This window comes from Nannizzia gypsea, genomic scaffold (genome assembly GCF_000150975.2).
Source record: "Nannizzia gypsea CBS 118893 supercont1.2 genomic scaffold, whole genome shotgun sequence".
NCBI lineage: Eukaryota > Fungi > Ascomycota > Eurotiomycetes > Onygenales > Arthrodermataceae > Nannizzia > Nannizzia gypsea.
This window is the reverse complement of record NW_003345200.1, coordinates 1,966,675-1,991,785: the sequence shown is the minus strand read 5'-3', so window position 1 is coordinate 1,991,785 and position 25,111 is coordinate 1,966,675. Positions and strand designations below refer to the sequence as shown.

The following is a 25,111-nucleotide window of genomic DNA, read 5'->3' as shown; positions in this document are numbered from 1 at the left end:
GGCCGGAATATCGTAATTTTAACAGGAAGCAAAAAACGAAGGCCCTGAAACGAAACCCGACGAGGGAGCGTCCAGCGAGGCTAGAGATATATAATCACTAGTTAAAAGAGCCAGAGCCAGAGCGGTCAGCCAGGCCACAAGATTAAAAGAAGAAAAAAAGCTACCTTCGACTGAACTGAGAATTAGGGGGGCCCAGCGTATAAGCGTAAGCAGGAGAGGGAGGTGACGGTGACAGGGGGGCTGACGCTGCTGACGGGGCGAGCAAGCGGCTTTTCAGCAACTTTGGCTACCTACCTAAGTTACCCAGACAGGCCGGTCTCTCTCCACACGCAATGGGATGGCTGTCGTGTCGTGTCGTCAGTACGAGAAGGAAAAAACCAGGTCGAGCGGAAACCTGATGAATGGTACTCGTAGATATGGAGCTGAAGCCGGGCTATGCTATGCCACCCAACCTGTGGAGAATTTTCTTTCCTTCTCTTCCTTGTTGAATTACTTATCTGACGGGCGATCAACCAGACTGCAGGGGAGGAAGAAGAAAAGAAAAAGAAGTCCTTGCTTGCTCTGATCCCTACAGCAGGCCCTGCCTTTACTGTATAATTAACAGGGGGACGGAGGGTGTTTAATATAATATCACCGAACAGCGAACTACTTAAAAGTGACTTCCAACTAGACCTCGTCCTAGCACCGTCTCTCTATTCTCTCCTATTACCTCTCTCGCTGGCTCGTCTTCTGATCGCTTTTCTTTTCTTTTCCTTTCTTTCTTTCTCCTTTTCTTCTTCTTCGTCTTCGTGTTTTTTGCTTCTCGCCAAAGCTTTTTCCCCAAAATTTTGAACGCCACAAGCGGCACGTGACCTCAGCATCGGCGGGTTTAGATTTTTTTTTTTTGGCAGCCAAAGTGGAGGACGGCGATGATGATAATGGTGAGATCGTGTTATGCTGTGATGCTGTATTAATGGAGTACGAAGTGCAGGGTTTAGGAGATGACGGGGAGGGGCCAGGACAAGGCTAGAGCCAGGCTGGGCGGGGCAGCTGCACCGAACGGCGGCCGTAGCTGTCGGCGGCGGTGGTCGGCGACGGAGGACGCACCAGGCTGGACGGTGATGGGATGGGGGCCTGAAGACGGCTGTCTCTTCACAAGAGCAAGTCTTCGCTCTTTGTCTAGAGCCGTCCGCTTCAGGTTGGCGCCATTGACGGGTTCTATTGTTCCACATTGTTCCCTCGTAGCTCTCTTAGTCGTCCTTCCGGCCATTGTTCAAAGTCACTCGCTGTTCATTATTGTAAAATTGTATATAACTACTCCGTAGAGACGCCGTTAACGTCTTTACCCCGCATCGGGTGAGTAAGTAGTCGACATGTACATTCATATCCAGCCTGCCAGCCTGGCCGGGATATGCAAGCAGCAACCCGCGGCAAAACGGGGAAGCAACATCTGGTCAACTCGTTTTGTTTGCTTCGTTGAAAGAAACAATAAACGTAGGAAAAGCAGCCAGCCATTGATTAATAACCTAGAGCTGATGAAGCTTAGCAGTGTCACGTGGTAAATAGATCGATGAATTACTGTATCAACCAATAGAAATACGGTTACTTACAGAAGGCCCACTATAATTAGTCGAGTCCAGAAATTGCTTCAACAAACTCAACCAAAAAGTGCTGGCCAATATCGCTGGATGCTCAGTTCCCAATCTGTCTCTGTCTTGCCTGCGCATAACTGAATATCGAGTCTTGACGCCTCATGCATGATCCTGCATATGGAAAGAAGTCCGAAAGCAGGCCAGAGTAGAATACCTTACAGCTTGGTTCCCGAGGCTCCGGCCAATCCTAGCCACATCATTCCGTCATCCAGCTCAGCGTGGCACAACGTAAGCCAGCCAGCCATGATTTGCTCTGCGCAGGGATGATCTGCGATTGCCCGAATTTCGCAGCTCGCCGCCGTAACTACAGTTGACAGGTATCGGACAATGATATCATCACTAGAGCTTAAACGATGCTGCGATCATACGTCGGAACGCGCTGAATGAATTATCGCATCGGAATCTCCTTGAAGTCTATGTATATGGGTAAAGGAGCCAAGTTGTCGCAAAGACGTTGATTGCCAACGATGCTTATTTCCGAAGAGCTTCAACGAAGGGCGTGTCTAGGAAACTGCCGTTATGTGTACAATGCCGTTTCAAGGCTTATGCCTCCACGACTTCCGGATGGTCTCCGTATGCACTCGGTAGATAGCCCGTAAAATGGGCAAACCTCGTTTTTTTCTCCTACAGCGGCTGCGTAGCAAAGGCAGATTAACCGTCGTCCGTTGTAGAAAACAGTGTCTGGATAGTGAGGTACCTTGCGTTCACCATTGCCGCCATAGCTAAGGCGTTGTCACCATCGCCATCTCATCATCACGAAGCCGTGACAAACGGAAAGAAGTTTCAGCATTTGCGCGATCGCAAGACAGAGAATATTCGAGCAGAATGTTTCATGGAATGTTCCCTTGTCCGATTTGTTTCTCTACGCGCCGCCTTCAGCGGACTACTGACCCTTGACGGCGCGTAGTTACATCGTCTCCCTTCTCTCGCCATGCATCTTCCCTATTTCCAGCTTCAATATCTCGTCTTTAAGTTACTCACCATAAGTGCCTCCTTAACGCAACATTCCATTATATTATCGTGCCCTTTCCACGTTTTCAGCAACGTCTAAGTCGACGCCGTCATAGTAGCTATATACAATCATCGCCTTCTGTGCTGTGGTTGCGATAAAGTTAAAGTACGGAAGAGGCGCGACGTCGACAGCCAACCAGACGCCGCGCCAAGCCAGCTTCTGCGACTTCAACTCCTGGTTTCGAAACTTCACCGTCAACGCTATCAAGCGCCAGGGTTGCTTCAGGCGCCAGAGAACCCCTACTTCTCTGACTCTAGACACTTCTTCCTGCTCAGACCGGACCAATAGTTGGCCTCAGCTCGGATTGCTATACCCCCAGAGCAACTGGACTTCATGGTTTTTGCGGCCAGGGTGGTTCTAGGCTCAAATGCATATTCTGGTATTTTTTTCAAGGCCTGAACCATGGTTGAAACATTGCGGTGGGCAATCTGTCAGGCAATCTGTCAGGCAATAGAGGGCGCTTCCATGCTCGATTGGCTACCGTTACTTCCAGTATGATAATGATCAAGGTGTAGGGGGAGTAAAGGGTATCCCACTCACCAGTATACCCATGTTGCTGTCTATAAATATAAATATATACGCGATATATACGTATATACATATATATAGGGCCGAAGTGACCTCTGACCTCTTCACGTTCTATGAATAACTGTTTGAATATTCTGTCCTTCTGCCCCTTTCCCCCCCCTTTCATATTCAATACTTCGCAGTGTTGCTGGTCAACGTTCTCCTTTCTATTCACATCTGGCTATTGATGCCCATAGTCTAGTGTTCTACATAAGTTTACTTTGCCTCCTCTACTATAAGCTTTTTTCCTTATTTTTTTCCTATTCGTTATTTCCCTTCTTTCCATTATTTTCAACGCTCCTTCTGCTCCACACCTTACCACAACGTACCTATCTTTGGTTCATACAGCAAGTCTCCTTTTACCGTGCAGTCCAAAGGACCTTCCGAGCAACTATTTCGTACCAGCCATATTCAAACCACGGATCTGAAATTGCTATCGCCATCGATACGTATACGCCTCCCTTTTTACGATAATATCAATCTTGACGTCACTAGCATCATATATCACTGTTTCTCTCCGGTTCTCCCCTACCAAACTTGGTATCATTGACATCACCGGAAACACTGGCATCGCTCCTACCCATCACCGTTCGCCATCTAAAATCGTCTATAAATATCTCCTCAACCCCATCCATCTTCCTCTTTTTTTCCTCCTCCTTTCTCATCACAGTTGCTCGTCCGCTTCACTACAACACAGCCGCAAGCATCCTTTCCACTGCGAACAACACTTCAAACTTGAAGCAACATTTCCACCTTTGCTTCTTCTATTCTCTCTCCTCTTTCTTTCTCAAGGGTTATCACTCCACCAAACCCTTGACCATGGCATCCAAAGCTCTGAAGTTCATGATGCTCCTCTTCCTTTGCTGCTTCATTTCCACGGCACATTCTCACAGCTGGGTAGAGGAGCTGGATATCGTTGCCGGTAACGGGTCCTTTACCGGCAAACCTGGCTACATCCGTGGCCACGTTGATCGAACAGCCCAGGGATTCAACGACGACCTGATGACCAACCGTCTCCCTCCGAATGGACGACCTGCGGATGTTGGAATCATCCACAGCGACTACATGTGCATGCCGTCCCAACGGAATCGGCGGCAGACGGAGGGCTGGCCTCGACTAGAGGCAACACCTGGCGACATTGTCGCCCTTTTGTACCGGGAAAACGGGCATGTCACTTTACCAGACAACCAACCCGGCAAACCCAAGAACCGCGGAACCGTCCACGTATACGGTACCAACAACCCCCGTCCAGATGACAAATTCCTGGATATCCACAAGGTATGGAACAAAGATGGAACTGGTGGTGACAGACGAGGCAAGCTTCTCTCCCGCCAAAACTTCGACGATGGGCGATGTTACCAAATCAACGGTGACAAAATTTCCACGGAGCGGCAAAAAAAGTATCCGCACGTTCCTGACAAGCTGATGGGAGCAGACGTGGCGTGCCAGCACATCTTACAGCTGCCCTCGGATTACGTCGTTCCTGGAAAGTCCCTGTCGATGTACTTTGTGTGGGACTGGCCAACTGCCCCGGGGGTTGACCCTAACCTTCCCCGTGGAAAAACAGAGATCTATACCTCGTGTATGGATATTGACATCGTCGCATCCAAGAATGGGACAACCACGGCTTCAATGGCCCACTTCGTCGATGGCCAACCGTTAAACCGTGCTGCAGTTCCTTCACTGTTCGCTAATCTCGGTCAGTCAGTGGACAATAGCCCTTCTGATGTCGACTCTGTTTCTTCCACCTCAGTCTCATCATCATCGTCTGACGTGGCTGTTCCTACCGCGGGATCGATCGTCCCCATTCCAGGTCACTTTACCACCTCTAAGACCTGGACAACAATAAGAAGGGGGACGCATCAGCCGACATTTACTCCCTAACCGGCTGGAAGGTGGTTTGTTCTCACTCGTTTTCGGCGTTTCCATTTATTTTTTGTGTGGCTTGATAAAATGGTAAAATGTATGCATAAATATGAATCTGTCAGTGATACCCGCCACACGAAGTGGTGACATACAGGCATGGATGGCGTTTAGGATGCGGGCGTTTGTTATTGTCTACTATACTTGGCATAGCTGCTTGACTTGTTTATAGAAGGAAGGCTTTTCAACAGGTAGTCGCAACCGAAGGCTTTTTAAAATATACTTCTTCTTTCATCTCTCATATTCCGTAAGCCAGTATTACCCTTCCTTGGACCTCCCTAGATTGAGTATTTAATTGGTCCATAAGGTAGTTTGTAATTACTATTCCCCCATAGTTAAGCCTTTCATCTCCCATACCTAAATCAATTTCCCACTGGTCCTTTTCGTTGTTAACTTGTTACCCATTTGCCCAAACCCAAAAGTGATCCCCAGTCATCCAAATCGTTATCGCCATGAAATCTCTGTAACCGGGAATTCCAACCCAAGTCTGCGTCTATCTCCAGTTGGTCATATCTATCTCGTATTATATTTTTGTTTTCATTCTAGACGTTGGCCATCTTCATGCCGCCCAGGATGAGCCTAGCAATGATGAAGAAGATAGTGCCAATGATGCAGTTCGCGCCAGCAAACACCATCATATAGCGTAAAGATCCGCTGCTTGCCTCGATAATTTGGCCTCCAATAGGCGATCCACTGAGTCCAGCCAATGATCCGATTGCAAATATGAGTCCCGTGCGAGTCCCTATTTCTTTCATGGGTGACACTTGGGCGACGAGGGCAGGGGTAAGACCGACACCTGAGCCAGATGAGATTCCGAAGAATACTGCGAAGAGGATCATGGCCAAGTTGTTCGAGGCAGTTATCCAAAGGCCGAGGATAAGAAGTGAAGTCATAGTGCACATGACTATCATAATGTTATATCGACCAACCTTGTCGGCGATGACGTTGGGTGCTGTACGTCCGAGGACACTGTGCAACACCGTTCATGTTAGTGACATTTATATAACCAACGTACTTGAGTGTGAATGCGTACCTAGCAGCGTTGAGGATTGGAACTATATAATTGGCTAAATTTTGTGACATTCCGTTCTTGCGAGCCGCAACCACAATATAAGTTACAGGGAGAAACATACCCCCTAATAAATGCCGTTGCTAGTTAATAACAATATATATATATAAAAGGGGGGTGGGGGGATAGAAGGTTAAACCCACAGTAATAGAAGAAAACTCCCGCTGCGAGTGCTATAAAAGCGGGCTCTTTCATCGGTCTAGTCATTTCAGAAATATGCCATGGTCGCTTAGATGGCGGTAAACGAGATTTGAGGGTGATATTGGTGAATATCAGCAAGCACAGGATAAGCAATGCACAGGCACGCATGGTCCAACTGAAACCCCATTTAGGAATCAAGTGGATGACCATTATGGGAAAGATTACGCCGCCGAGCGACGATCCGGCAACGACGGGGCCCAGGGCAGCAGCTCGCCTCTTATAGAACCAAGTAGAGACCTAAGGCTTAGGGTTAGAACTAGAAAGCAACCTGGCTGTTAGGGTAGAGGAACAAGACCTACACATGTGATAGAAGGGTAGAAAACCATCGAAGCTCCCAAAGCTGAACAAACAGCTTGGCTAAGCAGTAAGCCGTGATAAGTATCCATGAAACTTGCAATAGTAAGACCCCCAACGTGGAGAACGGTTCCGGCCATAACAAGATAAGAATGACCAAAGTTATCAAAGATTCTGCCGAAAAACGGGCCACAGAACAGCATGAAGAAAACTAGATTCAAGTTAACAGGGGCAAGCTATAAGGTAGGGGATGCAAGGGCACGAGACCTTGAAGAGAAGAGATCCATGCCACCTCGGACTCCGTGTACGCCTTCAGCTGGTGAGTATGATAGTAATTTTGAAATATTCCCACGCAGTTAACCCAGCCGAAGGACACAAACAGCGTTGCAGATGCTCCAGCAACAGTTAGCCAGGCAGTTGCCCCTCCTTCGGGGTAGTCATGTTCGGGGTCATTCCACGGGTTTGTCTGGCTTATCGGACTGGCATTTTCAGGGTCATCTTTCAACTGTCCTTTCAAGTCGCCTGTAGCAGGATTTCCGGACATTATGTTGAACTGAAATCAAGCTCAAAGGCTGGCCAAATGTGAAAGACGTTTACAAACAGTACCTTTGACAGGTGAAAGCTTGAGAAGATCCAAGTAAAGGGAATGGTAGGGAAACTGTGGATAATTAGAGAAAAAGAGTAGGAACAGAAGTTCAAGTAAGGGTTTGAAAATTTACAACATTTATATTAGAAAGACAATGGAAGAAATCTGCTTCACTAGATGATATATGTGGCTGGTTCGGTAATATCCGTTTAAATAATCATTAAGAAATGGTTATAGATAGTGAATACAATCTAGAACCTAGACTTCTGTGTACCCATAGCGACACAAGGAGGACATGACAAAGAAACACAAGCTATCACTTGAAGTTTAATAATATAATAGGCACTACTTGCTTTAAACAGGTAGTTCCTATAGCCACGAACAAGCGGGTCATATTATTCATAAAAGGAGCCAACAAACCCTTTTAAGTAAATAACAAATAAGGAGAGAAAATCAAGGTGGGAGTTGGGATTTATTATTCAGGTAAGTGAATATTCATTGTCATTCTAGACCAGTCTAGATCAGACAGTATGAGCTTGGGATAAGAAACTTATTCAGAGTATACTTCGAAAGCATTACCCCAAAGGATCATTCAATTTGATGTCCAGTCTAATGGGTCTTAAATCAATAACAGAAACAAAAGAGAGAGGAGTCATATCCGTTCTTTTCCCCACTATGACCAGGGTTGGGTATATATCAGGGGGTAGATCTCTCGATTTAGAGGACCGATTGGTAGCACTTGACTGGGGACTGATTAATTCCAGACGATAGGTATGTCGTCATCATCGTCATCGAAAGCTGTAGTTGAATGGCACTGAAAGTGATCAGAGCATTTCGTAAAGCAAGGCAACGAGTTGGTTTGTTGACACGGACAGGTAGCCGTCCGTCCATCTTCGCAGCTCCTTCGGGGCTTGCAAACGAGCGGCCCAGGGACGAGAGACTAGCTGCAGCAACTCCAGGATCCTCTCTGACCACCCATCCTAGCCAGCTGACCAGCCCTGCTGGGCCTGATTCAGCGCTCCATCTCCATCCTGTCTCCTGCCAGCTCGCTGCCCCTGCGCTTCCCGATACGGCGATGAAGCGACGTCGCGATTGAGAAATTAAAGATATTAAGCATACGGTCATGTGACCACGAGCCTCCTTTTATTTTTGGTTCAACTTTCAACCTCAACATCAACCATCGTCTTCTGCGCGTCTCTGGTGACTGTCTGGCCTGTTGACGTTGATATCCCTCTTCACTGTCGCATCGTGTGGTCTCTTGCCTGTTTCCTTCGGCTGCTAGGCTGCTCTGCCTTGAAATCTGCCACCAGCCGGCCCACGGAACAGTGAAAAGTCGCCTTGAAACGGTTTCGAGTTGGCCCTATAAATAGCCCTGCCTATCACCTTGCTTTCCTGGCTGAGGTTTCTTTTTCTCCCTTGCCCTTCTCCAAGCCCCTGGTCCACCACGAAATCCTGTGGGACTCTGTGGAAAGTGGAATTTCCGCCTTAGCTGCTGTTTGGCCAATTTCGACCCTGGTGTGTTTCAGCATTAACTCAACCATACCGATTCTGGTACGTCCGCCAAACACAGCCAGCACCGCCAGCCCTCCAGAGAGACAGCCTCGATTTCACCCTGAGGACACAGATCAAGAGCTTCTCCTTAAACCAGACGTGTCAACCTCCTTGCATATGCGTGTGCTGGTGGCCACATTTTTGTCCTGAGGCTTCTGACCGAGCTGAAAGGTCACAGATACGCAAACGACTCGAGCGGCACACCGGCGGCTAATTCTGTTGCGACCTGCTGCGGGCCCAGAGGCACATTTTTTTACCTTCTCTCTTAGTATCATAACAAACAGCATGTCTGATACGCTCGACGGCTGATTTTATTGCCTTGGACTGATTTTAACCTGTGTCTGAGGAAGAACAGCCGCATCAGTGCCTGCCCCCGCCTTTATCGAGATCATAGCTGTGGGCGAAGCCCCTCTGATTTCGCGACTACTCTGCCAACTGAACCAGCTGGTCTGCCCACCATCCCTGATTCTGCTGACCTTCCTCGACTGCAGCCCCCCCGATCCAGTGGGATTCGCACAGAGACGAGGCACCAAAGTGCCCGAATATAGCTTCGCGCCTCTCTGCGCCTAATTTTCTGTCATACCAGCTCAGGATAGTCGTGGTGGCATCATTGGCTCGAGTGTTCACGACATATCGCTAAAGATGGCGACTGCTGCGATGGCATCGTCACAGTCGCCGCCTCAGTTCGATGCCTCTGCTCCCTCATCGATCTCATCGCGGGCTTCTCTGCCACCCTCTGCCACCAAGCGGACGAGCCTCCAAAGACCTTCGTCGTATCCAAAAAACCGACTGTCCGTCCACTCCAACAAGTCAAACTCGCAAATCCGCTCGCGTCCTACCTCTGCCACCTCTAATACCTTTTCTGTTTACCAGTCGAGTCTCCCTTACGCTTTGGTTCGGGATTTTGCCTATCCTCCGAGCCACCCTCTTCATTATGGTGCACCTCCCAAAGACTCGGGCATTTCGACGCCTGTCCACGAATCTCGGAGGATTTCAGATGCGCCCCTGTCATCACTGGACGCCACTCGCGCTCACTGGCCAGCCCCAAACTGGGACCCAGGTACTATGTACAGCCAGCAGCAACTACCTCCGATAGCATTTGGCGATGGACCTCCGTATAGTGAAGACGAGGATCTACATAGCCCCGTTGTCACCACCTCACGGCATCGCAAGTATAAGTCCGGCCACTCTAGTGAGAGCAGGCCTGGCTCACGCAGACGCAAAGGGTCGGGCTTCGGTGATCCTGACAATAGTGTTGATTCTGAAAGAGGTGTCTTAATTGGTGTCAACGGAGACGGAAGCGAAACGTATTATGTTAGAGATGAAGATGCGGATGAAGATGGGCCAGGAGGAGAGTACGTGACCTACCCTGCAGGGGATGGCAGACGCGCATACCATCCCGGATTTGGTGACCAAGACGGAGTTGGGGGTGCCGGTCTTGGTAACTCCGCTCACAACCATGGATCTTACGATCGAGATTTCGAGCTAGCCTCCGATGATGATATATCAGACGACGATGCATGGCATGACCCTTCGAGATACTCTCGAGATTATCAATTTACAATTGTTTCGCCAGATGAGGAGATGCACGGTAAAGCTGTGGCACTCTTCGATTTCACTCGCGAGCACGAAAACGAACTTCCTTTGAAAGAAGGCCAGGTAATTCTGGTTTCTTATCGTCATGGCCAGGGATGGCTTGTTGCTGAAGACCCAAGGACCGGAGAAAGTGGACTGGTTCCAGAGGAGTTTGTACGTCTCGTTAGGGATATCGAAGGTGGACTGAATTCTCTTAATGGCGATTTGAACATGATCGACCCAAATACTACCGGAAGCGAATCAGAACAGACACCGGTTGCCACCACTCTGCCGGCCTCGCAACTGAACGACGCTCATATCAGTGGTACTACCGATGTGGATGCACAAGCTCATTCCCCCGTTGAAATCGATGCGACTGATAGTGGAACACAAGAAATGGATACGTCAACTACACAAAGCAAAGAAACTGAAAAGGATAAAGCAAGAGAAAAGCATCCTCCAGTAGTGTCCACCTTTTCAACGAGCAGCAAAGACCTAAACCCCTATCCCTCACATCTCCTCAGTGGCCATCAACATAGCAGATCTATGCCTCCCCCGATTGAACACTCCGAAGCTCAATTGGCCCGTTCCAGCTCCGGTGCAGCAAAACGAACCAAAAGTGTCTCCAAACGAGCCTCTGAGTCCGCTTAAGGACCGCACTTCAAGGAATCTGGTGTTCTTCCTGTCATGATTTTTTTTACTCTTGTTTACCCTGAATGACTAAACGAGATACCTGGTGTGTATTATGAGAATGAGTGCTAAACAGTTTCATCCATTTATCTCCATCCTCCCTCTGTCGCCTTCAAAACCATGGAACCTTGTTCTAGTTAACATGATTCCGCATCTGATCCTCACATAATACACCATTCGATTCTTCGTGAAAAACCCAAATACGCTGTCTGTGACGGTTCTAATGTGGTTGATGTATGTGGGCATCTTTACGTCTCCTCCCCTTTTTCCAGCTCTACCTCCTCTGTTTGATTCCATTTCCTAGCCCACATCATTATCCCGTTTAGGTTTTTGTTTTCATTATCCGCCTTTTTCCTCTTTCTCATCTTAATGTTCATTTTTCCTTCATTTCTCTCTTTGCATGTTGGGTGTATATCCTCGCGCGAGACGTGCATAAAATCGTCTGGCTAGGCTAAAGGGGGGGATTGGACTATGCTATAAATGAATGAGTACAATATGCATAAATAAATACGGCTGTTATAAGTAGAGGATCGACTTGGTTCTGGACAGGGAATACCTGATGTAGACCTTACATACTTCTCGAATAGCAGAACGGGATCTGGACAAGAGTAAACCGCTGACTAGAAAGATGAGTGGAAGAGATCTTTATCAGAGCCATCATAACTAGCTAGGTACATGAAAACTTGAAGGCAATTCGAAGAAGCATCCCGTGATATTTAAATCGAGGCAGGAACGAAGTAAAGTAAGCAATCAAGGAAGTACGAGCCAATTTTCGAAATACGCAATATACCGGAAGACCAAGCTACGAGTAGAACCTCACCAAAGGAGTTTCAAACAGCATAGGTTTATTCATGAAAAGTCTTGATATAGAACGGGTTTAACCAAGAAGGTCGTCTAGCGCACTACCTCCACTAGGCTTCTTCTGCTGCTGAGAGTTTGAAGTACCACCAAGGGTTTGAGGAGAGCTGCTGGAGCTAGGTGCTCCCCAGATGCCAGCACTTGCCTTCTCCTTAGCCATGCTGGCGAGGTTTGGTCCCTTGTTCTGAGTCTGGGTTGTTGATTTGATACCAGCGTTAGCACTAGCTGTAGACCATAGGTTCCCGAATGCATCGCCGCCTGATTTAGAAGAGCCTGTAGTTTGCGGCTTTGTTGCAGATTTGTTGGACGGCTCTGAAGGCTTGGACTGAGGCGTGGGAATGGATGTAAAGTAGTTTGGTTGTGAAGCTTGGTAAGCGGTTGGCTTGGGTGGCTGAGACTGGGTAGTGGGTGAAAGTGGCCCCATGCTTGATGATTGAGACATTGTGCCGGTAGCTGAGGGTGTTTGGGGATTGGATCGGAAGGCGGCCAGTCCGTTCAGGCTTGCATTCTGGGCAGCTGAAACGGGCTTTGGAGCGGCGAACTGGGTCTGAGTTGGCGCGGATGGAGGAGCAATTGAGCCAAACTGTGATTGTAGGGTATTGTTGGTGGCAGGACTGGCCGATTGGAAGTCATCAAATTCATCATCATCCATGCTCTCAGCTGCAAGCGCAGTCAAACCGTTGGAACCAGCGGGCTTTGTGGTGGAAGATGCTTTCGCTGGAGGGGAGGATACTGGAGGTGCTGCTACTGGTTCATCATCACCAAAGGAAACCAAATCGGGAGTTGGCGCCTTCGGGGGAGCGGGCTTTGATTCTGGTCGAGAGGAGGTTTGTTCGCGTCGGGGGGCTGAATATCCGCTACTGTCACCCTCATCATACTCCTCAAATCGGTTGGACCTCCTACTAGCATCCCGGAATTCGCTAGTATTTCCGTTGAAGCCACCTCCATCGCCATATACACCACCACTGAAGCCTCCATAGTGCGCGTCTTCGCTGCCAAATCCGCCAAACCGGGAGCTACCACCCCCGCTAGACATTCCCACGCCCATCCCTCCTTCAAATCCACCGAATTTGTTCCTATTGGCCTTTGCCTTTTTCCTTTCCGCACGGATCATATCGACGTCTCCTAGTAATTTGGCAAGTTCTTGAGATCGGTTGCGGATGTTTATTCCTTGGTCTTTGCCATTAGGATCGATATAGTGGAATTGGCGAAGCATTCGCAAGAGCGAAATGTGAGAGCGTGCGTCATCGACAACCCTTTCCGAACCGTTTTTGACTAGAAACTCAAGCAGTTGCAGAGACTATAAGTTTAAATCATCATGTTAGAGTCGACCTGCCAAACAACTTGTAACATGTCCAAGGTGGAACGTAGACGTCCAGTACCTTGTATATCTGCCTCCATTCCTCTGCAGATTTCTCCGTAAAACGTTTATAAATCATTGGCATTATCTCGTTAAGCAGTTGGCTATATGAAGGTGGATAGTTAGCCATTGAATTCTCCCGAAGCTTGATACAGTCGATGCAACTGACTAGCTATGTGTTCCATTTGCGATCTCCTGCATAAGAGTCGAAGATGCACCCCATGGCTCGTTGTTCGTAGCTTCTCGGACCTATAAATGCACGTAAGATCAACTATAAGCCATAGAACTTGCATAGTATTTCATGTATTAGAGGGGCTGCCAACCTTTGCCTCCATCTCGGTGTAATTCATCATAGCTAGACAGATCAGAGTCAGTCAGATGTTACCGCCGCAGTTGATGGCCCAATTAATGCAGAACCTCGTCATATAGCGGCTTATATTCCTAATTTAAGTGACGTACCATTTTGTACCTTGCGGACGCCTGCTTTAATATCATATAGACTCAGGTTGCTGACCTGGTCCTTCAACGAATTGAAGTCCATGACGAATAGCCTCTATCCGGACTCTAATATTACCTCCAAAGGAACGTGATGAAGAGGAATTATATATCGACAGCGCCGTATACTGTCTGCAGGCGCTGTTTGCAGAGCAGCTGGTCAAATGCTGAGTGTTGTTGGCAAGGGTGAAGGTTGGCTTGGAGGCGGAATGCTGTAGTAAACGGAGGATGCCCGAGGTTGTCAACGAATGAAGGGCGTAATCGCATAAAGGACGCTGTGCTGGGGAATATTGACAGCGGGAGTGTTTTCCTTCTCGAGTCGCTGATGGCGCTGGATGACGATGCTGGTGTTGGTTGTTGTCAAGTTGAGCTGCAAAGGAGGTTTTCCGGTCGGTTTCTTGGTGTTCGCCGATCACAACGTGACAACCTTCGAAGGAAGCGGTCCCAAGGGGTGGCGCCAGCAAAGGATATTGAAATAACTACACACAGAAACCGTTTTATAAATAACAAATGTCTACAGTAGTTATATTTAAAATAGTGATGGGTGGTACGGGGTATAACTATCTGCATTTGAGATGAAGTATCTATTTCATACAAGTACCTACACGCGAAAAGAAACGCTGTGCCACCAGGACACATCTCTATTCGGGCAGCGCGGAAAGAGGAGGAACCAAATTGCTAGCATACAGGAAAAGAATGTCCAGTTCATAATCATAATACCTCATAACAGGAACTAGATATATGCCGATGCAGAGAGTGATATCTTGGGTAAAAGTAAACATCAGACAAAAGAATAGATAACAAAAAAGGAAAACGTAAGCCAGCGACATCATTAAACCGTTCTTTCAGCACCGTTATCATGGTATAGAAGCACCGAAAAAACCAACATAAAGGGGGAATAAGGAGAAGAAAACATCAACAAAAGAGAGTTAAAAGGGTAGTTAGTTGTAAAGAGCAGGGGGGAGAAGGAAAAAGGCACGATGGAAGCAATCAACCGAGTCTAGTCGTGCCAGTGACTTATTCGTTATAGAATTTCCTCATAATTAGGTGGAGGAACAAATTGACGTTGACGCGCAGCTGATCCTCGAACAGGTCCATGAACTGCGTGTTGTTGAACTGGGCCTGCAGCAGATCATCTAGTGGGATTTGTGCATTTGCTCCGGGAACCATCATGTTGCCGCTGCTGCCATCAATTGTGAAGATACCCACTGCGTTGCTTGATATTGTAAGATCGACACGATCCCATTGGCGTTCCGTGTAGCCTTTCCAGTGGACAAGGACGCCTTTATCCGCAAGGTTTCGGGCGGAGTATTTGTAGGAACCGAATTTGAATACACGGCCTGACCGTTGAAGCTCTCGCTCATGATCCCATTGTTTTGTGAATGGCATTAGGAATCGTTTCTTTCCTTTCTTATTTTGCAGCGTGATCATGGCTTGTTCGATGTAGTCGTTGTAGGTCTTCAATTGTCCTTCCAGATAGCTGGATTGGTCGTTCAGTCGGTCCAAGGTTAAGCGGACGTTCTCAAGTTCTCGTTGTCGTTGGATTCTTCGTCGATGTTTAGTTCTGATGTCAACAGCGATTTCGTTTAGAAGATCTTGATACTGGTTATGCCGACTTATTCTTCCAGCTCTTTCAAGCTCAACGATGTGCTGAAGAGCGGTCCGTTTTAATTCGGTATAAGACATAGCGCCAATGTCGATCAGTGTGTTGGTGTCAGAGTAGGCGCCGCGCTTTCGGTCACCAGCCGACAACTCGTCACGGACAAGGTCTGTCCATCGTTCTTCATCCTCAATGCTCGGCGGCGTGACAAGGATCTCGAGCAGATTGGCCCCTGATTGAACACGAATAATGTATAGGATACACCGTTTGGTTTCAACAAGGAGTGCTTTGATTTCCGCATCCGGGTCTATTCCGCAGAGTTAGTTTATTCCTTAAACCAGTATTCAGGGCTTATGTTTCACTTACCCTCCATATTGTGCAACTTTGGAGTCAATGTGAGACTTATCTCAGAGGAGCTGACACTCATGAGCTCATTCTCGTTGCTCTTCACACTTCCAAGATCGCGTATCACTTCTCGAAGGGTATCTTCAGGGCCGGTGCATATGTAAGGTGCCTCAGCTGCAATAAGCTGATGGATAGAGAAAATGTCGGACATTTTGATGTATAAAGTTGGCTTAGTTTTGGCATACAAGTCATTGTACTCGTTGATATCAAAGAAAGTTTCCGCATCTTGGACGGTGATAACTGTAAGGAGTGTTAGAGACCGGCAACCGAGATATTTCAAGAAGAGTATACTTACTGTTTCCCCAAATTCCCCCGAGTCTCTGTATTGATTCACTGATATAAGAGTTCAGGGGTTGCAGATAGACATTTTCGGCACCGAAGAGCCTTCCAGACGCAGCCTGGCCCATCACTTTACCAATTTCTCCCAAGTTTTTCTTTTGCTCCTGCGTCAAAGCACGTTCGACGACACCAGACCTCTCTGGGTCTAAAAGGGCTGGTTGAAGATAGTTCTTCCATACCCATTGTCCCACTATTTGCAGAATATATCCTCTATCTTCCTCTTCGTATTTTGCCAGCAACTGTTCATACATCTGCTGAGCAATGAACCGTATTCCAAATGGTAAACGGTGTAACGAATCTTCCAAGAGAGCTAGAATTTGATCAACGATATCACGAAGATCTTGAAGATGGCGGATGAAAGTTTCTCGAGTCTCTGGGTCCCTGATTGCCTCTTCTCTGGGTACATCCGGTCTGCGCCGACTCCGTTTGCCTGTTCTTAACTCCTCGTTATTGATGGCAGAACGATAAATTTGCATAGGATCGCTTTCCAAGTCGAGTTCAACGTTATCTATTATAGCCTCCTTCATCAGCGGGCCAAATAGATCCTTGGTGAATTTCCTGTCTCGAGGTGTCTTGATATATGCAGCCAATAACTTGGTCCAGAACGCGTTGCATCGAATGTAGTCCTGGAGTGAAGTCGAGTGATCTATTTCCTCCTTCACTGAGCGTACAATAAGTTTGATCAAGTAGTATTCCTCACGTCTCTTTTGGGAGTAGCCAAACAGGCCCATGACAAGATGCTTTATCCTGTCACAGTCACGCTCGGAAACTGCTTGCTCACGTAGCCGTCGAAACACCCTTGCGAGATATTGTGGTTGGGTCTGGAGGAGGAAAAACAGCTCTTGATAGTGCTCCAGCTTCCTTCTGGATGTTTTGTTGAGCGCTTTGAGATCAAAGGGATCCTTGGAGGCAATATCAGAATTCGACAAGACGGCACCGACATGACCACCGAAGTGTTTCTGGTGCTTGACGACTTCGTCTAGTGTGATTTTGTTCTTCACAAGAAGAGCAATCTTGATGTCCAATTGGGTAATGTATTGATCTGCCATCTCATTCTGTCGCACTTGTTGAACAACTGTTTTTCTCAGTCTCTCGAATTCAAGCTCTTCGTCAAAATCAAAGTCACTGTCGTTCAATAAATGAACAAAACCCTTTATCGTCCCGACAGGTGGGTTCTTGCCGCTTGTGAGGCTCTTGTACGCCTGTCCCTGTATCTTGCCTCTCACAAAGCTTTGAACTTTGACAACCTTCTCCATGTTCTCGCGGTAGAATCGTTGCTTTTCAGCGAATCGTCCCCGAACCATACTTCCCCTGGCGAGGGATTGAAGTTCAAGAAAAAGATCTTCTTCCGCTTCGAGCTCGCCTAGAAGGTTGTCGACATCGGCCCTGACAAGCATAGCCCTTGATAGAGCTTGGAGATGGGTGACTTCATCCGTAAAGGCATCGAGTTCTGTTAATAGTTCGCCGACGTCTATTCGCAACAAAGCTGCCCGCGCAAGTCCCTGAAGGCGACATATGGTTTCGCTCTGATCCAGAAGAGCTTCCATATCTCTGTTTTGCTCTTGTCGTAGTAGGAAGCCTCGTATACTGCTCTGGAACAAAGTAATGCTATCGGTATTAGCAAGAAGGGCGCTCTTGCAGACTTCGACGTCAGCACGAAGTAGTTGCCCGCGGATGAAACCTTGAAGATCAATGACGGATGCTTCATGGGTGGTGAACTCTTTCTTCGTTTCTTCAATTTTCCTCCTGACAGCTATGGCCCGTGAAATTGACTGAAGATCCATCCAGTTAGGGTTATACTTTGCTAACATAGCTTTATCGTCTGCTATCCTGTTGCGTGACGCATTTGCGCGTGCAATGGACTGGATATTCAACCAAGCCGGGGTAAACTGGGCCAGCTGGGCCTTCTCATCCTCTAACTTGTGACGAACAGTAATTGCCCGAGCCATTGATTGGATTTTCAACCAGTTAGGGATAAATTTGGCCAGATTCGCCTTGTCGCTTTCTACCTTGCGGCGAGTGGCATTTGCTCGAAAGGTGGACTGGATATTTAGCCAAGCTGGGCTGAACTTGGCCAGCATAGCCTTTTGGCTCTCTATCCTGTTCCGAGTAGCAATTGCGCGAACGATTGATTGTATATCAGTGACGGCGTTGGCTTTTCGTTCCAAATATCCTTTGTCTACCTGTACAGAGCGTCGTAAAAGCATTCCTCTGATGGCAGACTGGAGCGAATGGACTGCTCCTTCCGCGTCCTTAGTCTCTTCATACCGATCATTTTCCAGCTTCCTTGCAAGAGCACCACGGATGGCTGCCTGGAAACTCTTGATACCATGCTCTTCTCTGCGTGTTAGGGTATGTATGTGCTGCACTTCAGCCTTTGCTTTCTTGGCTCGCACCAAAGACTGGAATTGTAGGATGTGCTCCTCTGCGGCTTTGCACCAGGACTGATCATTTTTCTGCCGTATCCGAACTATGAATCCTCGAGCAGCCGACTGCAGGTCTGTTGCAAATCTCTGCATACCCAACCGATACTCGGCTATCTGACGGGCCCAGTCGCCACGTATTCTAGACTGTAGGTCTATTAACAAGTGTTCCTGGTCCCACAGTCCTTGCATCAGGTCTCCAAGCCGCAGCCTAAGGAGTGCACCTCGAGCTTGTGTTTGTAGGTCAGTTACAGAATCCTCGTTTTCGTTCAACTCCCTGGCTATCCTCTCTTCTTCTGTCTCAACAGGCTCAGGTTCAGGCTCCGGCTCCGGCTCTGGTTCGGCCCCGAATTTAGCACCCATACCAGAGAAGCTAGGCATAGTCACTCCTGCCTGATCCAGGCCGCGTTGTGTTTGTTCCAGTTCATGGTGCTCGAACTCTAGTTGTCCGACAAGATTGCCGATGCGGAAGTCTACAACGCCGTTCTTATACAGGAGCCAAGACAGCGCATGAATGCAGTGGATAACCTTGGGAATGTTTTTTCTCTCGTAAAGGTCTATCAGCTCAAATCTAAAAACCTCGGGGAGTTCAATTTCATCCAAGAACCGAAAAAAGAGAGCAATGTTATCGGAATGGCGGAACTGAAGTTTCGGGCTATAAAATATTCGAAGGGTGCGGTGTGGGTATAATGCTTGAACGAGCTCGGCCAGGGTGACACCATTGCGTAGTGCTTCTTCTAGTTGAACAATGGGTGGAATGGGTTTCTGTATGACGTCTTCAATCCATTCTTTGGCTTCTCCAATATGGCATAGATACTCGTAGGCCTGCAAGAACCGACGCTGTTTGTCCATCCAGTTTGTCGTTGTCCAAGCAGAGACGCCAGCTCGTTTTGAAGTAGTAACAGCCTTTTGTCCACCACGGACCGAGTCAGCGCGTTTGAGTCGGCGGCGCCCCTGTAGACCAATAACAGTGGGAGATGCTGTAGCTATGGCAAACTCGTCACTGTCGCTTTGAGCTATCTGGGAAAGTGTCCTGAGATGTCCCGTTGTCGACTTTTGGAAAGTCTGGAGCTCCGGTGCAGTGAAGGAGGTTTGTAAAGATGGCGTTGCATGGGGAGTCGACTGTGTACGTGCGTGGTGAGAACGGCGCACACTTTGCGTCCGCGGCTCGAGAGGCTCGTCCTTCTCTTGAATCACGGGATTTATATTGTCATGAGACGGGCTATTCAACTGTTTCGAGAACGGTGATGTAAATTCAGGTGTTGGGCTGCGCAGTGTTTTTGAGTAAGGTGACGTAAAGTCCGGCTGCGGCACGAAACCGCTCATTGTCTGACTCCTTCCATGGCATGAAGAAGATGTGGATGGTCTCGATTTCGGCGGAGTACTGTTAGGAGCCTGCGGCAGTGGCCTTAGGGAGCGACGTATGTTTCCGTATGCTTCGCCAGCACTCATCTGTGTATCGAAGCTGCCCAGGCGGCCCCGGTGGTCTATCTTGCGCTCTGGCGTCTCCGGCATGAAATCGCTAGGCGCATGGGACGAGACGGTGCTCGTTCGACTGGGTACATGTGAATTAGACGACATTGAGTATAGCGAGGAGTTTGTTGAAGCGGTTGAGCCATGCCGTAGTGGACCGTATGACGCCGGCGCCAGCTCGGATTGACCTCGTTTTCTGAGCGACGGAGGATTGAAAGACATCACTGGCGGCATAAGACGTGTGAAGACGCAGTGTTATAGCAGATATCGCCCTTCAAAGGCCTAATAATAGCGTCCCATGCTTCTCCGTGCAGGGTCGGCCCAGGGATATGAAAGGGTATGGCGGCAGCGAGGTTGCGACCCTGATGTTTGGTGGTGAAGAATTGCAGGTAAACACGCTAGAGATCTGTCTAGGAGACAAGGCCGGGGTTATATGCAGCGGGCGTATATCCGGCTCCTTAGCGCTTGTAATAATATGTGACTTCGTTGCTCCGTCACTCCGTCGCTTCGTCGCTTGTTTTTGTTCTTTGCTTGGTTGTTGATTTTGTTCGCGGGGAGAAAAAAAAGATGAAGAGGAAAACATAGTACCTAAAGGGGACTAGCGCACGTCACATGCCGATTAGTCATTCAACGATAAGTTGTAACCAGATGACGTGTATTTTACATGAAAACATGCTATTTTACGCAAAGTTATGTTATCGCAATACGCTCAGGGGTAACGCAAGAATAGGAAAGAAACGTAAGAAGATACAAGAGATGATGAAATACAAAGAAGAAATAACATCAAAATAACATGAAGGGTAGGGCTAGGGAAAGATCAAAGCCAAGCTGCAGATGGCGATGGCACTGGCCATTTAGTGAAACGCCGCCTGCGGATGGCTGCGCAGTCATAGCTCCAAATGCCATGGACAGTCGCACCCAAAGCCCTTCCTACCGCTCTACACTATTCCTCCAAACTCTTACTCCGTACACCACCACCACTTCAACCTCTCACCAAGTGGATAATCCGCTAAATACCATGGCTATAGTATCTCCCAGCTATCATTTTCCATCTTCTTCTATCAACTCTTCGCAACTCGTGATTACTAAAACACTGACTAAGCACGTCCCACAAGCGGAAAATGTTTCTATAAAACGTCAAAATTTCCTTGTTTGATTTTTTTTTCTTCGGGTTTTTTCTCTTTCTTCCCTTGGGAAAGAAGATTTCTCCCCGCCAACAGGACGTTTTTTTCGGGTCAGACGCTGTTGACGGTTATTCGCATCTACTCCCCTCATTGCTACAAAGCCAGATATCAATATATACACCTTCCCGCCTGCAGAAATGCCTCTATCCAACGGAGATGGCCGCAAAGCCAGCATGGTGACCGCCTTGGGTGGACGGACGGAGTTTGTTGACTGCTCCAAGGCCCTGGACGTCCTGAAAACGGAGTATACGTCTGGAGATGGCCTGGATATCAAGGAGTTGCTTGACTCGAACAAGCGCGGGGCTCTGACTTACAATGACTTCCTGGTGCTTCCTGGATATATTGGTACGACAGCCATATCCTCTATCTATACGTCTCTATACGGACAGGAAGTCTAACAGTAAATCTGTTTGTGGTGGCAGGATTCCCCGCGTCCGATGTGACTTTGCAGTCGCCTGTAACCAAGCGCATTTCTCTGAATGTGCCTCTACTTTCCTCCCCAATGGACACCGTCACTGAGCACTCTATGGCTATCCATATGGCGCTTCTGGGAGGCCTCGGAGTCATTCACCACAATTGCTCTGCTGAAGAGCAGGCTGAGATGGTTAGGAAGGTGAAACGATATGAGAACGGGTTTATCCTCGACCCAGTCGTCATCTCTCCAAAGACTACAGTGGCCGAGGTCAAGGAATTGAAGCAGAAATGGGGATTCGGTGGATTTCCTGTAACTGGTGAGTTATATTTTATTTTATTTGCTTCGTATCAACTTCTTCGTGTGTTCCAATGATGTTTTACATCTTATTTTAAACTTTCGTTCAACTGTACGCGGCGAAAGCTGCCCTGGAGAGCAATAGATTATGATCTGAGATTGCCCTTTTCCATGATTAAATCTTTTTTGGTCTATGCAAGTTGAGCTATCTGGCTAACGGAACTTGGGACAATAGAGAATGGGGACCTCCGCTCAAAGCTGGTTGGCATTGTCACCAGCCGAGACATCCAATTTCATCCCGAGTTGAGCGACCCAGTTACTGCTGTCATGACCACCGATCTTGTAACCGCTCCCGCTGGCACTACCTTGGCTGAAGCCAACGAGGTCCTTCGCGCTTCCAAGAAGGGCAAGCTTCCAATCGTTGACGAGGCAGGAAACATTGTCTCCCTCCTCTCTCGCTCTGATCTGATGAAAAACCTCCACTATCCACTTGCTTCCAAGCTTCCTGACTCAAAGCAGCTTATTTGTGCTGCCTCGATCGGTACTCGCCCTGCGGACAAGGACAGACTCCAGACGCTTGTTGATGCTGGCCTTGACGTAGTTGTCCTTGACAGCAGCCAGGGTAACAGCATGTACCAGATCGAGATGATTAAACATATCAAGGCTACACATCCCGGAATTGATGTTATTGCGGGTAACGTCGTTACTCGCGAGCAAGCGGCCTCCCTCATTGCTGCCGGTGCCGACGGCCTCAGAATTGGCATGGGCAGCGGCAGCGCTTGCATCACCCAGGAAGTCATGGCAGTTGGCAGGCCCCAAGCAGCCGCTGTCCACAGCGTAACTGAATTTGCCTCCCGCTTCGGTGTCCCCTGTATCGCCGATGGTGGTGTTCAAAACGTGGGTCATATCGTCAAGGCCCTTGCCATGGGTGCTTCCACTGTAATGATGGGTGGACTTTTGGCCGGTACCACCGAGTCTCCAGGCCAGTACTTCGTCAGCCGTGAAGGACAGCTTGTCAAGGCCTACCGTGGCATGGGCAGTATTGATGCCATGGAGGAAAAGAAGGCTGGAGGCAGCTCCGCTGGCAGCAAGAGCACTGCTGGTACTGCCAGATACTTCTCCGAGAAGGACAGCCTGCTTGTCGCTCAGGGTGTCTCCGGCTCCGTCCTAGACCGTGGCTCCGTCACCAAGTTCGTTCCATATCTCATTGCGGGTGTCCAGCACTCGTTCCAGGATATGGGCGTCAAGAGCTTGCGCGAACTACATGATGGTGTCGCAAAGGGCACTGTTCGCTTCGAGGTCAGAACCACCAGTGCACAAGCCGAAGGAAACGTCCACGGCCTGCACACCTACGATAAGAAGTTGTACTCTTAGACAGGTCATCGCGCCGTTTCCTTATTTATCTACTAACTCCTTATCTGCTTGACGTATTATTTCTATTACTGGCGAAGTTTCAGGAGTTTTCAAGTGGTGGAGTACCTGGTGGTCAAGGGCGGTTTGGCATGCCAGTTGATCTAATGTTCAACTACTAAAAAGTTTACGGGTTCTTCAAATGATAGTTATGTAGCTGACGACAGAATGGACAATAATTCATATCGCTTTAATCATTTTACTATTCATCCGTATTTAACTGCTTATTTCAGCAGCTCTTCCATGGCGATCCACTAGGCTGTCGGCCGTAACTATGATGGCGAAACAACCTCGGGATAATAGAGTTATCTCTCTACCTGTGCGTCGGAGCCATCACAAGTCAAACTCGCGTGCACAAGCTATAACACTAACACAAACGATGGCCGGCCGCCTACTCGAATGCCACTCTCATGGACTTCGTCACATAAATCCAGGTGTTATTTGGCGCCCTTCCTTTCTACAGCAGAATACCTCCCTATCCAAGGCTCTGCAACGATCGAGCATTTACCAAGAGAACTCCTTGCGCAGAGTCGTACAGCTTAAAGCAAAGCATATCGTCAACTATACCCAAAGGGCAACATACTCAAGTGTCCGCATTATACCACAGTATCGAAAACCAATGGCATCAACTGATACCAAGGGCCCTGAAATCGACTATAAAATCCCCCGCCCAAGCTCAAGGCAAGGCCTTTCACTAGGGAACGAATATATCGTTTAATCCACTAACTATCGAATTACGCAGTGTCATACTCATATCCCCTCAAAATGAAGTCCTCCTGCTTCATCGAGTGAAAACATCCTCTTCGTTCCCCTCAGCGCACGTGTTCCCGGGTGGAAACATATCTGCCCAGGACGGCAATTTCCCGCCTGCAGGGCGCCCGGATAGTCATGACGATGGAATTCACTATAGAAGAGCTGCAATCCGTGAAATGTTTGAGGAAAGCGGGATATTGCTGGCAAGGAATAAGCATACTGGCCAGCTAGTGAAGCTCAGTCCAACAGAGCGAGAGGAAGGCCGACATGCCATCCATATGAATGAAATCACGTTCGATGAGTGGTTAAAGACAATAGATATGGAGGCTGTGCCAGACACTGGTAAGTTACTTCTTCGCAATTTGTACCTTGATAAAGAGTTTAGAATTTTTAACACAAAGGAGTACAGAACTGCTGATACCCTTCTCACATTGGATAACACCCGCGAAAAATGCCCGTCGCTTTACGACACAAATGTACATTTATTTTCTACCCCCTGCAAACGGCACTAGCAGCGACATTGCGAAACCAGGATTGAGCAGTGAAGAAGCCCAAGTGCCTACCTCAGATGGCGGAGTTGAAATCACCGAAGCGCAGTTCCTACCAGCGTCGGAGTGGCTACGACGTGCGAAGACAGACGAGGTAATCATGTTCCCTCCTCAGGTACTATTACTGAGCTTTGTCGCACAATTCCTCGAAAGAGCAGGCGAAAAGATACCGATACCGGCTGCAGAGTCAACCAAACGACGTGAAGAGCTGGTCCGGTTTATTCACTCGGGTACGCCTGCATGGTCTCATAAATTCATATCTCCACGGCCATTGGGAAGCATGCCCGACGGCAGGTTGATTATGGATTTAAACCATCCGGGACAGGAGCTGGACAAAACTGACAAAAGAGGAGACCCAGAAAGAGTCATTCTTGTGAATTTCAAAAAGGAAGGGCCTAGAGAAGTAGAAGTACGATGGCTCAGTGAGGTTAAAGCCCATCTGTAGGACTGTAAGA

General features: G+C 48.2%; 9 protein-coding genes across 9 annotated transcripts; 4 read left to right on the top strand and 5 right to left on the bottom strand.

The window, feature by feature from the left end:
- Nucleotides 1-4,029: 4,029 nt before the first annotated feature.
- MGYG_02766 (hypothetical protein) lies at nucleotides 4,030-5,094 on the top strand (the record flags this gene model as incomplete). Its single annotated transcript, XM_003175188.1, has 1 exon — nucleotides 4,030-5,094. The coding sequence occupies one exon, from the start codon at nucleotides 4,030-4,032 to the stop codon at nucleotides 5,092-5,094; it is 1,065 nt and encodes a 354-aa protein (XP_003175236.1).
- A 581-nt stretch (nucleotides 5,095-5,675) lies between these two features.
- On the bottom strand, nucleotides 5,676-7,241 carry MGYG_02765 (riboflavin transporter MCH5; the record flags this gene model as incomplete). Its single annotated transcript, XM_003175187.1, has 5 exons — nucleotides 5,676-6,102; nucleotides 6,167-6,269; nucleotides 6,346-6,640; nucleotides 6,703-6,908; nucleotides 6,965-7,241. The coding sequence occupies 5 exons, from the start codon at nucleotides 7,239-7,241 to the stop codon at nucleotides 5,676-5,678; spliced, it is 1,308 nt and encodes a 435-aa protein (XP_003175235.1).
- Nucleotides 7,242-8,000: 759 nt separating this feature from the next.
- Nucleotides 8,001-8,408, bottom strand: MGYG_02764 (hypothetical protein; the record flags this gene model as incomplete). The annotated part of the gene is made up of 1 exon (XM_003175186.1): nucleotides 8,001-8,408. The coding sequence occupies one exon, from the start codon at nucleotides 8,406-8,408 to the stop codon at nucleotides 8,001-8,003; it is 408 nt and encodes a 135-aa protein (XP_003175234.1).
- Nucleotides 8,409-9,476: 1,068 nt separating this feature from the next.
- On the top strand, nucleotides 9,477-11,060 carry MGYG_02763 (SH3 domain-containing protein; the record flags this gene model as incomplete). The annotated part of the gene is made up of 1 exon (XM_003175185.1): nucleotides 9,477-11,060. One exon carries the CDS (start codon nucleotides 9,477-9,479, stop codon nucleotides 11,058-11,060), a length of 1,584 nt encoding a protein of 527 aa, XP_003175233.1.
- Nucleotides 11,061-11,347: 287 nt separating this feature from the next.
- Nucleotides 11,348-11,757, bottom strand: MGYG_02762 (hypothetical protein; the record flags this gene model as incomplete). Its single annotated transcript, XM_003175184.1, has 2 exons — nucleotides 11,348-11,541; nucleotides 11,676-11,757. The coding sequence occupies 2 exons, from the start codon at nucleotides 11,755-11,757 to the stop codon at nucleotides 11,348-11,350; spliced, it is 276 nt and encodes a 91-aa protein (XP_003175232.1).
- Nucleotides 11,758-11,976: 219 nt separating this feature from the next.
- MGYG_02761 (epsin-3) lies at nucleotides 11,977-13,858 on the bottom strand (the record flags this gene model as incomplete). Its single annotated transcript, XM_003175183.1, has 5 exons — nucleotides 11,977-13,257; nucleotides 13,340-13,421; nucleotides 13,487-13,566; nucleotides 13,641-13,672; nucleotides 13,777-13,858. The coding sequence occupies 5 exons, from the start codon at nucleotides 13,856-13,858 to the stop codon at nucleotides 11,977-11,979; spliced, it is 1,557 nt and encodes a 518-aa protein (XP_003175231.1).
- A 971-nt stretch (nucleotides 13,859-14,829) lies between these two features.
- On the bottom strand, nucleotides 14,830-20,274 carry MGYG_02760 (IQGAP; the record flags this gene model as incomplete). The annotated part of the gene is made up of 3 exons (XM_003175182.1): nucleotides 14,830-15,719; nucleotides 15,779-16,057; nucleotides 16,113-20,274. 3 exons carry the CDS (start codon nucleotides 20,272-20,274, stop codon nucleotides 14,830-14,832), a joined length of 5,331 nt encoding a protein of 1,776 aa, XP_003175230.1.
- Nucleotides 20,275-21,373: 1,099 nt separating this feature from the next.
- On the top strand, nucleotides 21,374-23,319 carry MGYG_02759 (inosine-5'-monophosphate dehydrogenase; the record flags this gene model as incomplete). Its single annotated transcript, XM_003175181.1, has 3 exons — nucleotides 21,374-21,581; nucleotides 21,659-21,967; nucleotides 22,181-23,319. 3 exons carry the CDS (start codon nucleotides 21,374-21,376, stop codon nucleotides 23,317-23,319), a joined length of 1,656 nt encoding a protein of 551 aa, XP_003175229.1.
- A 415-nt stretch (nucleotides 23,320-23,734) lies between these two features.
- MGYG_02758 (hypothetical protein) lies at nucleotides 23,735-25,101 on the top strand (the record flags this gene model as incomplete). The annotated part of the gene is made up of 3 exons (XM_003175180.1): nucleotides 23,735-23,961; nucleotides 24,098-24,450; nucleotides 24,518-25,101. 3 exons carry the CDS (start codon nucleotides 23,735-23,737, stop codon nucleotides 25,099-25,101), a joined length of 1,164 nt encoding a protein of 387 aa, XP_003175228.1.
- Nucleotides 25,102-25,111: the final 10 nt, after the last annotated feature.